This window comes from Myiozetetes cayanensis, unplaced genomic scaffold (genome assembly GCF_022539395.1).
Source record: "Myiozetetes cayanensis isolate MyiCay16 unplaced genomic scaffold, myiCay2020 scf15, whole genome shotgun sequence".
Classification (NCBI taxonomy): domain Eukaryota; kingdom Metazoa; phylum Chordata; class Aves; order Passeriformes; family Tyrannidae; genus Myiozetetes; species Myiozetetes cayanensis.
The window spans coordinates 10,360,038-10,379,576 of record NW_026087159.1 but is presented as its reverse complement, the minus strand read 5'-3'; the positions used below and the strand labels follow the sequence as shown (position 1 = coordinate 10,379,576).

General features: G+C 42.9%; 1 protein-coding gene across 1 annotated transcript in view; it reads right to left on the bottom strand.

Moving 5' to 3' along the window:
- Window positions 1–2,310: 2,310 nt before the first annotated feature.
- COL4A5 (collagen type IV alpha 5 chain) overlaps window positions 2,311–19,539 on the bottom strand; it is a 76,082-nt gene continuing 58,853 nt past the window's right edge. Inside the window, exons 39-51 of the mRNA XM_050310390.1 lie at window positions 19,168–19,266; window positions 18,554–18,604; window positions 17,590–17,775; window positions 11,264–11,397; window positions 10,849–10,921; window positions 10,628–10,699; window positions 10,129–10,257; window positions 9,719–9,817; window positions 8,275–8,487; window positions 7,757–7,934; window positions 7,070–7,184; window positions 6,584–6,756; window positions 2,311–5,067 (exon numbers count right to left, since the gene is read on the bottom strand). Of these exons, the coding sequence (XP_050166347.1) occupies window positions 4,986–5,067; window positions 6,584–6,756; window positions 7,070–7,184; window positions 7,757–7,934; window positions 8,275–8,487; window positions 9,719–9,817; window positions 10,129–10,257; window positions 10,628–10,699; window positions 10,849–10,921; window positions 11,264–11,397; window positions 17,590–17,775; window positions 18,554–18,604; window positions 19,168–19,266 (1,604 nt within the window). The 3' untranslated portion in view covers window positions 2,311–4,985. The remainder of the gene's footprint in view (window positions 5,068–6,583; window positions 6,757–7,069; window positions 7,185–7,756; window positions 7,935–8,274; window positions 8,488–9,718; window positions 9,818–10,128; window positions 10,258–10,627; window positions 10,700–10,848; window positions 10,922–11,263; window positions 11,398–17,589; window positions 17,776–18,553; window positions 18,605–19,167; window positions 19,267–19,539) is intronic.

The window sequence follows — 19,539 nt, the reverse complement described above, 5'->3', positions numbered from 1 at the left end:
TCTTGGAGGAGACCTTTCTTTAAAATTACCTAATTTAATTTTACTTTGTTATTCAGAATAGTGCATTGAAACAGCTCTCTGGAAAACTCAAGTTTGCTGTAAGAACAAGGTTTCCCTCAACTAAAGCAGCCCCTTTCTCAGGGCCCCACTGCAGAGTGGGCAGCCTGGACTGGGAGGGAAAGGAGCAGAGTCTGCTCAGCCCTGGCAGAAAGAGCCCCACCAGCAGCACAAACAAACAGTGACCAGACTGTTGGACAGTGTCATGATAATTATGCCAAAATACCTTGAACTGGACCTGAAATGGGGCAGCTGCTGGAGGGTTGTGGGGTTTTTTGGGGAGGGTGGGGGTGTTGGAGTTCATTTTACAAACCCCTTTGGGTGACAGAGCTCTCTTGCTTCTGAAGTGTGGTGAAAGCCCTCAATTAAAGCCAGAAGGCAAGTTGGATTTCCTGACTAACTTGAAGACAGCCACTAAAATACATCTTAAAAGTCTTTGTTTTGAAATGCATTGCCCAGTTCTCCTGGCCTGTGCATCTGCCTGAGCTTTGTGCTACTGGCCATCAACAAATATGAGGGAGGGGTTCACAGCAGGGAAGAAGGATCTTGTCAGTGTTACCAGCTATCAATACAATCTGTATTGCATTTTTTTCATCCCTGTACCTTGTCTTGGCTGTAGCAGTAGTTCCCTCAGATGTATGGAAGTCTCTCCCCTCATTTGTCCAGGAAGAGCTGTGGAGCAGTCTCGGGGGAGAGCAGGAGCACGGAGCTTGCTGGGCATGTCTGGAAGGTAAGAACTTTTCCCCCTCCTCCTCTTTTGTTAAGGAGACAAACACACCAAGCTCAGTTTCTTTGGTTTTCTTCTGAGTTAGTTAATGTACAACTTTTTAAAGCACCATTATGGTTACAGCCTGACTGACTGTGAGGAAAACTCAGCAGGCCCTGGAGCTGAGCAGCCTCAGCCACCATCCTGTGCTACACCTGGGGCAGGGAGAGCTTTGGGAAGGACAGCAGGTTGTTGTGTCACTGATCAGCTGCTGTCACCTCACTGCCAGCTGGGGCTGTCCTTGGGCAGTGGTCACCTGTCTGTACAAAGGGGTAGAGTCAAAAATCTTTCCAAAGCTCATAGTTCTAGATACTTATCCTACATTTTAAATGTAGAGCACTGTCACTGCTCCCCTGAGCTAATCACTGCCCTTGGCTCCCAGCAGCAAGTGTCCTGCTTTTTTTGCCAACAAACTAACCTGGAATAACTAAATTATTCATCTCTTGTGCAATTTTCAGCTTGTGCTTCTAGTGGAAGTAGCCATGGCAGCAGAAGTATTGTGTGTCCAGCAAGGTTGTCTGCAGTGTAACTTTTCTGGGAAGGAGCTGTTCCAAGCACATAACACTGCTCCCAGCAGCACAGTCCTGAATCCAGCAAAATGGCAATGCCTCAGGTGTGTCCTGAGGATGGCACAGGCACACAGTTCATGCAGCAAACTGAACTAAAAATTACTCCAGCTGGAAATCCAAGTATATAGAAAATAATTGCAGAACATCAAATTTTAGAACTCGAGCATTTGCTACTTGTAAAATCTATATATTGTTTTTTAAAATTCTAAAACTACTTTTAAAAGTAGGTCCTTTCATTCACCCTCTGTGGGGAATGGTCACAATGGAGGGACTGACCTTTCCAGCAGAGGACAAAGCCTCAGAGGCTTCAGAGCTTCTGCAGCACAAGGTTTGTGTGTGGCAGTGCAGCTCACGGTACAGAAGTGCTGCTGCACTAGGAACAGTGAAAATCCAAGTCAGGCACAAGATTGAATCCCTAAACCCAGGATTTAGCAAACTAATATTCCTTCAGAGAAGTTGTGCTCTTTTCAGTCGTCGTCCTGGGTGCAGTCGACAGTGCCCCCCCCACCTGCAGCAAGAACAAGGCCTGGGTGGGGGGCAAGGAAAGGTGGGGACCCCCCTCCTTGTGAGCTTTCCTGCTGCTCCAGGCAGGGCCAGGCCTCGTGGTGCTGCTGTCACAGCTCCTGCCAAAGCCACACGGTGCCCTCGAGTGGCTGCTGGGTGTCCCCAACAGCTCAGACCTGGGAGGGACCCACCAGGTGCCTGCTCGAGGTTGACTAAAATAGACAAAGTATGTGATTAGTTAGGAGAATAAAAGCTTCAGTGAAAAACATACCAGACACCAGGAGAAAAAGCTTAACTGGAGCTGAGTGGTGTCTGAAGCCAGATCATGTTTAGATGTTGTTGAAGATTATTTTAAGGCTCTAATGTTCAAAACAGGTTTTTTTCGTTTTTAATAATAAATCTGCAAACACAAACTTTTACCTGTAGTTTAATGTTTATATAGTGATGGATAGCACCTAGAGGCCCCAACCAACATTTGAGCCCCCTCAATGTCTCTGCCCCAAGGAGCTTACAGTCTAAGCATCAAGAAGCAAGAGAGAATAATAACCATTTTTTCTTTTGTAGATCAGTAACTCCGATTCAACACAGGTCAAGTGATTTACCTGCTCTAAGGCACAGATGGTGTGGTGGGAATTAACCCAACATCTCTTGAATCTCTGCTGCAGGTCTCAAAGGATGTTCCTTCCTCTCTAGACCACTTTCCTCTTTGTAAAGTACAGCCCCTTTGGAATTCTGAGCCTGAAGCTGATTAAGGTTTAGGACTGTTCTCCAAGTCTGGGTCAGAGCTGCAGGGACAGAACAGAGAATGGACCTGTCACAAGTGCAGCTGCTTTACACCACTTCACTTTCCTGTGGTCATCTCACAGCTTTGGGCCCTGACGCTGCCACAAGACCAGCAGGTCTGGGAGCTCTCTACCTCAGTCTGGAATGGGATCTCCTGCCTTGGTTTCACATGCTGTGAGAGAAGCCCAAATCTCATAAAGAAGCACCAGTTATGCACTGCTATAACAAACATGTTCTGCCCTTGCCCCCGTCCCCACATCTGAACACTTCTGGTTGGTGAGCACAAGATGGGGTGTTGGAAGGGAAGGCTGAGTGAGCTCTTCCTTTGGGAGGCTCCTTGACCTTGGCATCCACTGTTCTGCTTTTCTGGGGCTAGAGCTTGGCTGCTGCGTTCATTTCAGACTTCTGTGGAGCCAGCAGTAAGATAAGGGCTTGTGTTTACATGAAGAGACTGACTTACTATTTTACTTCAGCTTTGGTAACAAGTTCCTGACTTGGAGGTAGCAGCAGGTTCAGGTTATTTCTATATGCATCAGCAAACCAAACTAAAAGAGCTGAAAGATGCACGTTGCTGAATTGCCCACTCTCTACCAACGTATATAACTGCAACTAATGGAAAAAAGACAAAGCCATTAATATTTTGCACTTTAAACTAAAGAACTTCAGTTTCATACTTGGTTGAAAGCTTTTGAAATCAGCACCAATCTCATTGTATCACTGCCACCTGCTCAGTCACCAGTCCCATGTCTTTTGTCAAATGTGCATAGAACAGGGAGGTGTCGGATGCTCCGTGTTTACAAGGATAACAAGGATAACTGGAAGGTAAGAACGAACAGCCATTAGCAGATAAATTACTGAACAGTAGTCAATAAACAAATACACGTCACCTGTACAGAGCAGTGCGTTAATTCACAAGTCAGGCTGTATTGGTAGTGGAGGTGGCAATATACAACAGGAATAGGAAAGTATCATCACTTGACAAATAGTCCTGCATTGTCAGGGAGCTGTTCGTACACGGGGTAAATGAAACGGCACTGACCATGGAAGCTGAACAGTCATGCATACAAAAGTGATCACTTTTCAGCTATTGCACAAGGAGTGACACTCTTAAGACATACACGGTAGGATTCGTACAAACTGACATCAGAAAGACTGCATGCACCATCTTTCAAGGCCTTATGTGAATAAACATACACAAGAGTTGCTGTATACTGTAAATACACTGTGGATGTGTATAAATTCACATAAGATTAAAAGATTAATCTGTAAATAGGAAAAGTTTCCACCATCTTACGCTTTATTTTGTTCAGAAGGTGTCTTAGCATGTACACTATTTAGGATAAAATGTGTGACACCATTCAGAGTTGAGGTTTCATGTGAGCATCGTAAATGCTTCGGTAATTGGATATTCCCAAGGGACAGGTTTGGTTAAACCAAACTACTACAATGTGAATGCGACTTCTGAAAAGAAGGATATAGAATATGGCTAATAATTTCACATATTTTCACAAGATAAAAAGAAAACCAACTTTTCAAGTGGATTGGGATTTCTAAGCACAAATAAAACCACTGATAGCATGGTGTACAACATTTAAAACCCTGATCAAAATTACTTCAGAATAATTGTGCATTCCCCAAATATATCAGGTTGGCAACAGAGGAAGGAAATGAAAATTAAATGCATAACTTGGTCTAAGAGGGGTAAATTCTCTCTGTACCATAAGTTTCATAATAAAATACTGCTGTATCTTTTCATTTTAGACATGAGAATTTTTGTATCAGTCTGGTTTGTTTTCTAAATGACTGAAAATTTCAACTAAAAAGGTGTTTACACAATATACACATTTCATTACTTACAAAGAGAAATAAGCTTAAAATTTCATATTAAAAACCTGGGATACAGTAGGGTTAGTAGCACCATGAAAAATGTTTTTCAAAACTGCAGTCTTGTTATTTTAAACATACTCAGTGCGTCGTGTCTTTCTCTGTTCTCTTGGTTGATCGAAAAGGTGCCATTTTGGTACAGGGAGAGAAATGAAAGATTTCATCTTCTGATCCTTTATGAACCTCGAGTGTTCTTTTCTGTTCCCAAGAGGTCAATTCTTTCACCTTAGTCCTGTTGTCAAAAATGTACTGAACAACCCTTAGTTTGGCACGTGAGTGAGGTACACTTGAATTTGCACGGTTAAAACAGTTTGGATTCGGTTTTTTTTTCTTTTCTTTCTGCACAGTAGCACCATTGTTGCAGCTGGAAGACAGTGCATCTTAGGAATTTTCAACTGTTTTATAAAACGTTCTCCAGGACGTTACGTCTTCTTCATGCAGACTTGACAACGACTAATCCGCGTCCTCAGGTCTCCCGCTTTCAGTGTCTCTGACTGAGGTTTGCTGGTGACAGGCACAAGGGAAAGGTTGGGTTAGCTTTTGTTTGTTTGTTTACACAACTGTCCCTTTTAACTTCTGCTTAATTCACGTTTTAATACAACACTCAAATACAGGAGTGGGGGGTGAATCCTGGATTTGGGAGTTTTCCTTAAGAGTGATCTTTTTGTCTGTCCCCGGCACCAGGTGACAGGTGCTCAGTCACGTCCAGTGTCTGTGTCCCCAGGGTATGGGAACCACGTGTTTCAGGCTGCCAGGTGATGGAACACAAAGACAAACTGAAGGGGAGGTGAATTTTGTACATTTGAGAGAATATTTCTGGGGTCTTTGTTTCTGTCCTTTGGGTTTCTTAGTTGAAGGGTACTTTAACAGCATATAAAATGGACTGTTACAGTGAGAGCTGTATTTCAGTCATGGCTTTACCAAATTATTAATTTTTATTCTGAAAGGGTAAGGAGATGGGAGATTGATGTAATTAATATGTGTAATATGTGTGTACACAGAGTAAGTCCAATTCTTAATAGTTTCTTTAAAAAAATACAATAAAGAAGGAAGTTGTTTTTATGGGATAGAGAAAATACAAGATACAGAAAACTCAAAGGTGCATGGTACTTACCAGTAGGCAGTTTTTACTAGAGAATTACCACTAATCAACTAACCAGAAATCTGAAGAGTGATGATTAATCATGTCAAGTATCCTGACTGTAGGGGTTACACAAGAAAAGCTTAGGGGCCACCACTGCTGTGTAACACAGTGCACAGAGCCAGCCCTCTGTGACAAAGCTACACTTTTCAAGTAGGTGGCAATGGGAATGTTATGAGGGTTTTATCAGCACACAAACAGAGCAGTAGTTAGTTATTCTATGAAAGGAGATGATTTTTCAAAGAAAAAATGTTGCTACTCAAGTTGAAAGGGAAGGAGGTTGAGGAGTTGAGAGACTCCAGCTGAAATACTGACTGCAGAGAAGCTGAGGACAGAAAGGCCACTGGCTTCCTTGCAGCCAAAATGTCACCCTGTTTCCTTCTGCAAAGTAGGGGGGAAATGCTGGCCATGGAGGGTGGGAAACCTCCTTTACACAAGACTTTTAAAATCAGTTTAAACACCTGCCTTAAAAGGTTTAAGTAGAGTTGATGTTGCCCTTCATACCTTCCCTTGTTTGTACTTTTCAAATAGGAGTTTATTGAAAGGTCTGCTAAGGAAAAACCCAACAAATTGTTCTTTTGGGCTCCAAATATAGTAAATACAGTAGGACTACTTTCAGAGAAAGTACTGCAGCAACATGTGAATAAGAACTGACACAGAAAAAACCTGACTCCTTTCAAAACAGCATGTGCCCCAGCAAGTTTTTACATATTAAAGGCTTACCAAGGAAACACTTGAAAAACTGGTTGTGAGGGGGAAACCAAGCTAAATTATTTCCCTATACCCCTGTAAACAAACCTCTTTGATCTCTGGAATAAATTCAGTTTCCACAGTGCTCATTCTGGAATAAAGCAATAGACAAGAAACAGGTTTTCTTACCTGAACATTTCTGACACCTCGACAGTTGCCAGCCAGAAACTGTAGGAATTGGCGTAGTAATTGCAGGTGCCCCGCCCGTGGCACTCGATGAACGGTGCTGAGCGGAATTCCTCCAAACAGGAGCCAGGCGATGCCAAGGCCTGTCCAGAGCCCTCTGCTCCAGCACTAGTGTGCTGGTGGAGGAAAGAAAGACGCAAACAAGAATCTTAGGTGCTAAAAAAGTCAATAGCACGGCATTTTCAACTATTAAAAGAGTCACTGTCCATTCTTGGCAGAGATAACGCGGTGTCAGACACCGCTGTAAATGCCCATTTACTCTGGGATCTGTGTCCTGGAGAATCCCTGTCAGTCTTGGCTACCTTGGTTAGTGATTGAAGGTAAAGGCTTTCAAACAACAACCCTTGCAGTTCTGAACAACGTCCCAAAGCAGCCAGTGGAGGACACAGGTGGGCAGTAGCTGCCTCTGGAGTAGGAGGCAGTTCTTACCATCATGAAAGAGTAGCCGATCCAAAGGGAGTCCCAGCCTGGAGGACATGCAGGAATCTGAATGGTCTGACTGTGGACAGCTATCACCATAGCAGGAGCTTCACACACAACACATCTGGACACAGGGGAAGTACCAGAGAAACAAATGACATTACAATATTATAGGAGCATGTTTTATTAAGAATTCTTAACAGAGAAAGGGAAGAAAACTAGCCTGTGAGAGGCTCTCCTATTAATCTAGACTTCTCACATATTTTGTAGTTGCAATAAGACAGTATTTTGGAGTGTGAAGTCTGTCTGTATTTTCACTACATGGGGTAAAATACTGAAGCAATTCCTGAAGCAAAAGCTGGAAGCTTGAAGTCCCCAAGTGAACACCTTACTCCTAGAGCCAGTGGCTCCCATGTTCTCTCTCCTGTCCATGGCAATCTTGCTGTGGTGACTACAGAGATTCCCTGGTTGAGGGGAGCTCTTGCAGCCCTTCAGTCTCTCATTACCACTGCTGCATGGAGACAGACCTTTTAAGACAATGAATACTTTAAAAACAAGCTATTTTCCTAGTTCTTCCCAGAGCAAAACATGGCAGCCTCATCTCCTAGCACCCAACCTGCATGTTGGAGACCCATGGCCAAGACACACTAATTATGCAGCCCTTAAAAGAGCCCCGAGCAGGCTGCTCTGTCTCACCGGCTGATGAAGGGCTGGATGCTCTGCCCCGTCAGTGGCTCCATGCTCATGGGCATTGGCTCCGGCGTCGACAGCCAGTAGGAATAGTCATTCCTTGACGCGAAGTTACAAACGTTGTTGATGTTGCAGAACATGAAGGGCATGGTGCTGAAACGTCTGAGACAGCTCCCAGCGGTACCTACAGATAAGATACACAAAATGTGACAGCGAAGTTTTCACTTCGTCGCTTTTTATAGCAGTTCTTTGAGAGCGGTAATTGTGTGTTCTTCCTCTCCCCCTGTGAGTGTGCAGCATGTGCTATCAGATTGTCACACGTGGGAAAAACTTCACTTCTGTGTTCTGGTTTACATTCTTTCATTCTGAATTACCACATGCAGCCTCTGGAGATGGCAGATCTTAGCATGCAATCCCCATCCTCATCCAAGAAACCTCCAAGACAGTCATATCTTCAGAGAAGCAGAGCATTCGAAGAAGCAGCTTACAACCTCTTTCCTCTTAGAGCATGCAAAATATCTCACCTAAATCCTGGCCATGTGCTCTTTCATTTCCTTGCACATACAGAAGAGAGAATCCATCATATATTCTTGATGTTCCCTGTGGACAGAGTGGTGTATCCCTGGTCTGGCTGTGCCGAGTTATGAGGAATCCATGAGCCACAGAAGCTGTTCCAGGAGGACCTGGTGGGCCCTGTAAGCCGTCGGGACCAGGAGGTCCCTGTACTCCTCGAGAACCTGTTCACAGGAGAGAAACACAACACACAGTGTTTATCAACATCACTTCCTGCTCTTTCAGGACCAGTGTAGCTCTGAAAGGCAGCACAGTCCTGTGACTGAGGTGCTGGTGAATTCAGGCACCTGGTATCTGCTAACACCACCTCCCTGACACTTTCTGTGTTGTAGGGGTACTGTGATACATGTAAATACATTCAGGGCTGTGAGGCACTAAGGTAACTGCAGAGGACATGACAGGCACTAAAATGAGTTCAAATTAGCTTCCCAATTGCAAAAAATACCTGTGTGTGCAGCTTAATAAGATGATGTTGAAACATCTTGCTCAAGATAACAAAGTAAGTGGCAGAGGCAGAAACAGGAGCAAGTCTCACTCTGGGGCACACTGTGGTGACACCTGAGCCAAAGCCCATCAAAATGAATAGAAAAGCTGAAGTCAGTTTTGGAGCAGGTTACAAAAAGTGGAAATAAGTTAGAACAGTCTTGAATGTGAGCAAAAATGAGTCAAAGGACTGAGAAATGTATCAGAAAAGAATGTTCTAGAACAGCAATATCAGGAAATAGAACTACAAATATTTAGGCTATGTTATTCTACATTATTTACATTTTCCCCTAAAATAACGCTAACAGATTTCATAGAGCTACTCAGAGAAAAAGGAAAAATAGGCATTATGGATTTTTGTATTCTTTTAACTATTAAAATTCTAAACTTTTTCTCACAATTTGCAGTATAGAGCTACTTAATCATCATCATCTTCAGAAAATTGTCCCAGTGCCTATTCTGCTTTCTCAAATCCTAGTTCAGGGGTTCTAAGTGACAGCTGCATGGTAGCCCCATCTCTGCCTTTGGTGAAATTCTTTCCTTTATGAATCTGTTTTTCCCCATTCATGATTTGCATGCAAAATAAAAACGATTTAACTAATATCTCTCTTCTTTTTCTTACAATCTTCTGCTCTCCTCTGCATCATCTGTGCTGCAAAGAAGATGCCAGTCAGCTTGAGATAAAGCACTTGACAATATTATTCAGCAATGACCAAGCAATGTGTTGGTGCTGAGAATATTCCAAACCACAGCATGTTCAGCTGCTTGTAATATCGTTGCATTAAGAAAATCCTAAAATGGTGATTTTATCGTTATTCCACGAGGCAAAGATCTTACTTCCCAGTATTAGCCTGCACTCAGAAATGGGAGTAGCTCTTTTTCCACTGAGTCCTGACAGGATAAACACCATACCTGGATGGCCTGGAAGACCCCTCTCTCCTTTACGTCCTGCTGGACCATCAAAACCAGGTAGTCCATCTCTCCCTGGGTCACCAGGAAGACCAATTGGCCCTAGAATACACAAAAGCATAACTGAAATAAAAGCTCTTGAAATCTCACTACAGAAATCTTTACATTGCCTGGGACTCATCTGTTGTTTCTTTGTGATACATAAGAACAGCCCATTGAACCAGAAATATATGGTGGAACCCTGCATTTATCTATTAACCCTGCATTCATCTGTTATCTGTTAACCCTGCATTTATCTATTGCCTCTTGCTGAGCTCAGTCACTCATCCCTGCAGTCTCTGGACGTGACTGGCATTGCATCCTGCACTCGGCTCTGCCTCTGGCATTTCCTCTGCAGCCACTCAGCATCATACCTGGCAATCCCTGTGGCCCTGGCAATCCAGGTGGCCCTTTGGACCCAGGCTGTCCTGGAGGACCTGGGGGACCAGGATCACCTTTGACGACAATGCTCCGTCCAATGGTACCTGGTAAACCTGGTGGACCTGAGAGAGAACAGACCAGTATTAGATAAACCAAGGTGGAAGAGAGCATTAGAAGCACTTTGTTTATTGCAAGGTCAGAAACCAAGAACTCCATCAGTGCAAAGAACAAGTGTGTATATAGGGTAAAAAAGTGCTCTTGGTGAACCCCTCAAAGGACCACTCTTGCAGGAGCACAGACTGGACACAGAGTATAAAGTATTTTAGGATTACTTGTAGGGGCTAAAAAGTGCAGCATGGAACTGTGTTGATGCTGTTGTTCACTTAACTGCTTTCATTGTTGGCTCAGACCAACTCAGTCCTACATCTGTGTAACAAATTCTACTGGCAAAAGTGGAGCAAAAGTGACAGTGCCACCACCCAGGACTCCTACCTGGTGGGCCTGGCAGTCCTTGGCTGCCTGTGAGGCCAGCGGGTCCTGCAGGTCCAGTGGGCCCCTTCATACCTGAAACATCAAATGCACACAGTTACACAGTGAAAGAACGTGCTGTTTTACAACCTATGCTGCAGGAACGGCCCAAACAGGCTGTTACTGTGTCTGGAGGTTTTCACTTGAAATGCTATTTAAATGCCTGGGAATCCCCAGTTAAATACCTGGGAATCCTGGAACGCCTGGAACCCCGGGGTCCCCCTTCATTCCATTCAAACCTGGACGGCCAGGATCGCCCTGCAAAGAACAGCCTGACGTTATTCACTGCTCTCAGCCTCAGGAACAGATTGAGAGGTGCCTGTGGACAAACAAGCAAACTGGGGGCTCTGAAGGGCTGAGGAACACGGGGACACGAGGCTGCATTGACAGCTCCAGCTCCCACGGGAATACAGCAGGGACATCCTGCCCAGGGACTGGGGGATAATTAAGGAAGAAACTTCTCCTTGCTATGAGATAGGGTGTTAGCTACCACACTTGGGCTTTTATTTTATTCTGGCAAACCGCATATTCCACCCAAATATATTCCATTTTTATTGCATTTAAAAATTAACATGGGGAAAACTCCATTTCTTGTCCTACCTGGCGTCCAGGTGGTCCTTGATCTCCCTTTGGACCAGTCAGGCCAGGTGGACCAGGTGGACCTGGGTTCCCTTTTTCCCCTTTAAGTCCTCCACTGCCTGGTGGCCCTCGTGGACCTTCTGGGCCTGGTGGACCTTAACATTGCAGAACAAATACACACATATCAGTACATATCAACCATTCTCCCCAGGTTTGTGCCTTCAGAATGAGAAAGAAAAAACCATTAAAAGATATTTTGGCTTGACTTCCCATCTCTATTTCAATGCTAAATTCAGGGTAAACTAAAAGGAGAACAAATGGAGGGATTATTTGCACTACCCAAATCAGGAACCAAGGCTCCTTATCTAGCTGAGGAAGAGAAGCAGGTCCTTCCAGAAGGCAGTGCAGCTCATCTGCATTAGCAGCTTCCCAGTGACCAGAGCCATGCCTTTACTAGGAGCCAAGAAACCCAAAATTAGATGGTACAAATATCCCCCTCTGCTGACCTGCATTGCATTCACCATGTCTTAAGTGTTATTTAACAGCCTGGACTCCTTTTAAAAGCTGGTCTCAACCATGTAAAATGCTGCTGCTTTTTTGCTGTTAGAATATGACACACCTATTGAGCAGCCCTTATATACTCTCTCCTGACTGCTGGGCAGCAGGGAGCTCATCATTCTGCCTCCCCTAAATAATAATCTGAGTTGCAGAAACTTCCTTATGTTGAATCTCCCTCCATCTGATTTGTCTTTCTTCAGTAGAATTACACACTGTAAATCCAATGGAGGAACTGGGTTGGCCTTTAAATATTTTGCCTTTGCTACAGCAGCATTAACCCAAAGCAAAGCAGTGGATTTAAAAGAAAATTAGGTGTCTGCAGAGCTGAAAGATGAGACCTACACCTCTATGCCACCATCTAAACAGAAGGTAACAGATAGTAATTTGTGGCAAAACAAACTGTAAGCAAATGCAGCAACAGCTAACAACATTTTACAAGTTAGATCTCACAACTGGATTAACAAAAGGACCTCTTTGCAGGACAGTGCTATGACATTCTCCCCTGTAGTACAACAAATCCAATAACATTTATGAGTGTGCTGGATTTTCAGTTCTTCCGCAACCTTGAATAACTTAGCATCTCCTTTGCCATCCTCATAGTCTACATTCAATGAATTAATTTGATGACTTGTATTTCTGCATGCAGATTTGAGTATAGAATTCCTTCCCTTTCTAAATCAACAGCAATTTTGTACCAGATTTCACACGTATCCTGTAGCAGTTTCAGCTACAGAAGGCATCCCATCATGCAAGGATTTTTTGTGTTCATTTTGTTCTTTTATACTGGTCTAGTACTGTACACATGCAAAATAATAGCAGGTTACCATCTGAGGCACGCTAATCAAACACATATGGCCTGCAGGGTAACCATAGTCCTTAAAGAGACAATCACAGAATTACAGGAAAACATCTGTTTCTCTCACATCAAGTGCAAGGCAGTAAAACAAATTGACCGAGTTAAGATTCTAACCTGGAGGACCTGGAAGGATCAGAGTTCACCAAAGCCCAATGATCGATGTTAGAAGGGTCAGACATCACACAGTACAAAACAAGATTACTAGTTAGAAATAGTACAGGTGACAGCATATACACTACACAACAACCCATTTCACCAGTATATTTTGCATTTACAGTATAATCCACAGGCATGCACAAAACCACACATGAATATGACAGGCATTTTCAGATACAAGTTCTGCTGGTGACTCGGCTCTGCTAACTTGACACTTCATTTAACAGCAAACTCAGAGCTTTGCTAACAGATGTGTTATTGCTCTAACTTTACAGCTAAGGCTGGTTAGTCCTGGTTCACAAGAGGTTTGGACTATGTAACCATTTCACTGACAGTATTCAGCCTCACAGGACCTGGAGCTTGGCAAACAGGCAGGTGAATTGTGAATGACAACTTAGTCTTGAGCCAAATTGTGCTCTGGGTAGGGGGGAAGTCTGACTGAACAGAAGGATTTATCACCACAAATCAGGTATGAACCTCACCTACCTGTGAACATAATTCTAGGACTGAAAAATAGGCTTAGACCCCCTTTGAAATGGAAAGCACAATTGACATGGATCAACAGGGTTGCAAATGCTGTAAGCAAAAGTACAGCAGAACTTGCAAATTTAGAATTTGCTGTCTTTACTGTTGCCATTAGTCTTTCCTGATAAAATTATTCCAAGATGCTAATTTACCTGTTTAAAGTTATTATGGAGAATGGCATGTGATAACAACCTTGGAAAAATGATTTAAATGTCCTCTTTCCAAAGGTAAGCTGGTTGTCCCTATTATGCTCCTAAGTTAACACAGATTTTAGCCTCTGTGCCACTTGCATCTTTCATGTCAGTGAAATGATTTAAATATGTCAACATACCACCATGCAATTTGCATCTAAAAACTACAATAAATCCACAACAGGTTTACCTCACAGCACAACTTCTTACATATTTGATAAATTATTTTAAATACTAACTGTAATACAGTTATTAAAAATAATGATATGGACATTTCATTGTTACTGTTAAGTACTTATAAACTATATTTCACTGATAGGTAAGTTTTGCTATGATTTAGGAATCTGTTCATCACTGAATTCTGGCTGAGCACAGACACAGGGTGGAACAAAATGTGAGGCAATTGCTGAGCTCCTCCCAACACCCCCATGATGGCAGCCCTCCTTTAAAGTGTGGTTACTGCTTGGGTGACCACAGTTAAATTAAAAGGCAAAGCCACATTCATTTCTTTATATGACTGCATAAAGCTGGGATTCAAACATCAGGGGCTGCCACATTTGCTACCTCACAGTGCTTAGGCTAAAAACTAAAATGGATTCCTCTATGGAATTTTCCTGATGTTTCTTTGCTTCCTGGAAGTCATCATAGCAAAACCTAAAGACATCATCATCATCATTATTATTAAGTAGATATACCGAGTCATTTTCAATCCAGACACAGACACTGAAAATCCTCCCAAGTGGCAGTTTGTGTTCCATGTTGATACTCTAAATAAACTCCTGAAAACAACCATGTTCTCACCAATCCTGTCCCCCTGCCCTCATGCCAGGGAGGGGAGGACTGTGAGCTTTATTTTAATTAAATACTTGTGAAAGGAAGAACTTTCCTCATTCCCTCTAAATGTTGTGGTGAAGGAAAACAATGGAAATAAGGACTTTCTTCACTGAAAAGTTACAATGCTCCAAGTTGGGAATGTAAAGCATCACTGTTAGTCGATATAAATTTTCCTAAAGACACTGTTGGTATACAAGAAGCATCTAATTTATTTAAGTCAGTTGAGAGTGTCCAAAATCAACAGTAGTAGGTGTTACAAAAACGAGTGGTGCCACTTGCCCAAGCTGCGATACCCAATCGTACAGCAAAGGCACAGGAGGACAGTGCAATGTGCTTTGTAAAAAAAAGATAAAACCCTCTCTATATTATTTTCAACTGCTCTGAGAATAACATGCTAAAACAAGTTTCACAGCTGGGAACTTTATAAAAGCCTTACAAATCTGGACCCACGTGGTTTTCCACCACTGTGTCCTTCCAGTGTCAGTCACACTACAACGTGGAGGAGGTGGCTGAAAGCAAACTCTGAGGGTTTTTTTTTTCCACCACAAATTAAAAGGTATGTTTGAAAAATGACTCCACACATCTACTTTTAGACAATACAAAAGTATATAAGTTCATTTTCATGCAAAGTTATTATTTTGGAGTTACAGGGCTAACCTGAGGGACCTGGGAGTAGGGGGTCAGAATTCACCAAGGTCATCATTAGGACAAGGGGAAAAACATCAAAATTGTTAGAAATATCAACAAACTAACATATTCAACTAAACCTTTCTTTTTAGATTTAGCTCAATATTCCTTTACATACAGTGTGCAAAACACCAAACTATTATTATTCATAGCAAAGAAAACAGACGTGGAATAACAGCAGTGTTCTGTTGCCCTGGAAATTGGCTTAATTTTATAATCAATTAATAAATCCGTCCCCAAACCATCTATCAATGTTTATTTTAGGGACAACTCCACTGTAGTCAGAGAACTACATCATGTTTGACTTCATCACTGTTACTAATCTTAGAATATACACAGAAGTCAACAACAAACAGTGTACGCAAACAGCTTCTGGTTTTATTTCTGTCCCTGGAAGGGGTAATTTGACAGCCACACAGCTGCTTTTATGACTAACTGCCTTATGTTGAAATGTTACAAAATCAGCACTCCAACAATAGACTGTGTTATCATCAGAAACAAAAGGCTGGAGTGCTGATTGTACCAGAACTGCAATAATAGTTTGGTTTATCCACATTAGTTCACACATAACTGAGCAAAACAAATGCTTCACTTTATACATTGCATGCAACAAAAATGGAAATCAGAGAAAGAGAGAGAGAGAACATGGCTGAGCAGAACCTCACTGATTGTACCCCCTCCCTGTGCCAATGCTCATAAATCTGCACAAAATGAGCCCCACCATTTCTCCACCTCCCCTACTGACTCGAGTCAGTAAGAACCTGATTTACACAGGGAAGTGTGAATGAGAAGCTCCATAAAACCCCAATGCTGCAGCAGAGCAGAGAATCTCAGTTGGCACTTTCATTATACATCAGAGACTGCTCAGCTGATTTAATTTTTTCTTTTAGAGTTTGGAGATATCACCTACAAAAGAATCTTTTAAAAAGGAAAGCCTATACTGTTACGGACCAATCAGTCTCCTGGGCCAAAATTTGAACTGCTGCACCACTCTACATAGAGAAAAATTACAGAAAGTCAAGAGCAAACTGGGAGGACCAACTGGCTGCAGGGATGCTCCACTGCCTGGTTAGAGCCCCTGGGGTCCAGCAGGGAGTAGGTTCCTCCAGTAGAAAGGGGGAGGGCAGGGCATTCACGCCCCATTCCACTGCCCAAACAGGAAAACAGGAAGACATCGTGACTGGCTGGGTGTTATTAACCCATGGGGTGCTTTCACACCAGCCACATACAAAGCATGTTTAGGATGCAACACAATTCAAGTATTTTTACTAGGACTAAAAGAAAACCTCATTATGCTGGCAAACAACAACCCAGTTTTAAGGTGTTATAAATTAAGAACAAATGTTGTTTATAATGACTCATTTTTGGAATGCACAGTTAGGGTAGATGAGTTCATAGCCCACTCTGCACAAGAAAAAGCTCATACTGCCACTGAGAATAACAACATATGACAATTCCAGTTCTGGGGAAAATATTTTGATAAAATTCCATTCTACAAAAAATTTTTCAGTGGGACTGCCTCCTCTTGTATCAGAAGCAAGCATGAGGAAAAAGCGACTCTTAAAATCTTTCCAAGTGTGTACTGCAAAACTAAACTCTCTCTTGATACCCAAAGATGAACAATCTATGTGTAGCAGCTATTTTACCAATATATTAACTCGCCTCAGAAAAGTCTTTAAATCAAAGAATAGTTTGAGGGCAGTTTGAGAGCAATAAATAAAAAACCTGTCATCAACCAATGGCTTTGTTTGAAAGCAGTCTCCTTTAGGGAGAATATCAAGCCTGTTAAGTGACATGAGTCTCATTGGTACTTCTGGATTCAAGATACAGCAATAAGCTTGAGTCAGAGCTGTGACAGGTTCTTTAAAGTTCAATATTTTTAAGAGCAGTATCTAAATTCAAATAAACATTCTGTAACACACACACACACAAAATCAAATTCTAATACAGGCCAGGTAGTTGCTCAGCAATGTTAACTCAGTATAGTGTTTTCTCATTCCCAGAATTAGTCGGTGCAGGAACAAAATGCAAACATGGAATGGAAAGATGAAGACGGAGCACGGAGTCCACGGGAGCCACAGGACACAATGGAGCAGTGACTTTATGTTACGTGACACGGAGATGAGGAGCAGCTATCCGACCGGACCATGCTGTGATGCTTAGTGGGAATTTGATTGCCATGACTCTTACAAATGATGGGGTTTGTTACTTTGGGGTTTTGTGCACGATGACAGCTGCTGACCGTGTGACAAGTACTGCAAAGGCATCAGACGTTGGGGGGTCGGTATCGTGCTTGCGAGGGGATTACTGGGACAGCATGCGGAGAACCTCCCGCCCGGCAACGCCTCCGATTTTTGCTGCCAGGTATCAGAAACTCACACCACAAACTGGGGGCTGGTTTATTTTTAGATACTGTCACTTTTGGCAACAAAATGCTCTGGTTGCCCGCACACGTAAATTGGGAGGATTTGAAGGCTGATGACCTACCAGCAAAATATCAAAGTGTCGAAGATGTTTGCGGGTACGGATCATGCTCTTACCTGGCCTTCCTGGAACACCTGGTGGGCCAGGGCTACCTTTAGGACCTTCCAGAGGTGGCCCTGGTAATCCTGGTGGACCTGGTGGACCCTGTAGACCAGGGAATCCCTGGAAACCTGGTTCTCCCTTCAGACCTGGAAGTCCAGGGGGCCCTGGCGGGCCAGGTAACCCCAGTTCTCCTTTTTGCCCTGTAAAACCAGACAGCCGTGTCACATTGTTACAGCCCCTTCCAAAAGTCCAAAGTCAATTTGCAGAGCCAGTTCTCTCTCTTGCAAAAGATCCAAGTCTGGCCACAGCTCCCCTGTCAGTCAGACAGGGTAAAATTGTCTAACATTCAGAAAAGAGTTAAGGCTAATAATTCTTGCAGGAGAAAGCACTGTACACCTTCTGACATGGTAAAAGTCTTACTAAGTGTCACTTTACTACTCAGTGATGCTGTAAGTCATAAACATCCTCTGAGGTTGTAAGGCCAGAAGCAAGACTCTCTGTGAAGAAATCTGTCTATATTAAGACTTCATAATTTTTTGGAGATATTGCTGGAAGTTAAGACATACTTGCAAAACTTCTGAATAAGCTGGAGGAATTTAGGAGCATTAATGCTACTGGAAAGGAAGCAACATAGCAAGCAGCTATACCTTTAAAGCAACTTCACTTCTCATCTGTTGTATGAATGCTTTATTTACTGAGACAAATCAGCAAAGTTCCACACAATGCACTAGGCTGTAGTCCTGTGTGCATTTATTCTGGCTGCATAATTGCTAATTTACAAAACTCAGTGGTCAGTAATAAGTGTCTTTATTACTGTGGTTAATTTGAAACAGTCTGCTGAGGAAAAAAAGTTGTTATTTTAGTTGTTGCCATGGCATTCATTTGTTGCAGAACGTACAACACACCCTTCTTTTTTTTTGGTGTATAAATGTATTTTACATTCAACCTTTTCAACAAGGAGCAATAGAGAAACTTTACCTGACAACCCTGGAAGTCCTGGAGGTCCTGGGCGCCCAAAACCTGGTAGACCTGAAGAGAAACAGATTCAGTTAATAATGAACATTTAGCTTTCAGGTCTCGGGGAATGGGAATATGAGGTTTAGAACAATGAAAATGCAGTTCATCTAAATCTGCAATTCCTTGAGATTCCTGGGATTCTCATGCACTCATCAGGCTTCACCAAAGCCAGAGGTTCTGCTGTTGAATGCATCTATAACTTTCACGAGCATTTCCATCCATTCCCAATCCCCGCGCTTTCGGATTTTGGGAGCTGCTATGTCTGCATTTTTGTGTGGGGTTCTATCTTTAGGGCAGACATTACACTGTTTATGCACTCTGTAACTGAGCTGAAGCACTACAGCTAACATGGAACACAGGAACAGAGGCTGGTGTTGAAGTCAGGTAATAAAATCTGAGAGCTGCTTGAATTCATGTCCTGTGCTTCACGGGCACCCTTTGTGAGCCACCCAGCAGCTGGGAAACACAGGAGCAGCTCTGAGGTTATAGGGCAGTCACAGGGAAGAAAGGACAGAGTGAGCAGAACATCTCAAAGCAGAGTCAAGAGGAGAACACAAACAGGAAGGACATCTAACCTGGTTCACCCTTCTGACCCGCTGGTCCTGGGATACCATCTCGACCAGGCTGTCCCTTCTCCCCTGAGGGACCGGGAGGGCCAGGACGACCAATATCACCTAAAAGGGGATCACAACACATTAGCCCAGTCATGCCTAACCTACAACAAAAAAAACAGCACCCCATCCCCACCACCTGAATCTAAAGGCGTGGCAGTGCAATACCAGATTCACAGGGGTGTAATCTTAAAATTAAAACCTTTCTCTCTCTCCTCTGACAGTTTAGAAGAGGCTTCTAGGCCTGTGACCTTTCAAGCAGTCACTGTTTGCTAAAAATAATATAATGCTTCCCTTTAGAATAAATTAGGTCTTTGCTCCTATATAAACAGGTTA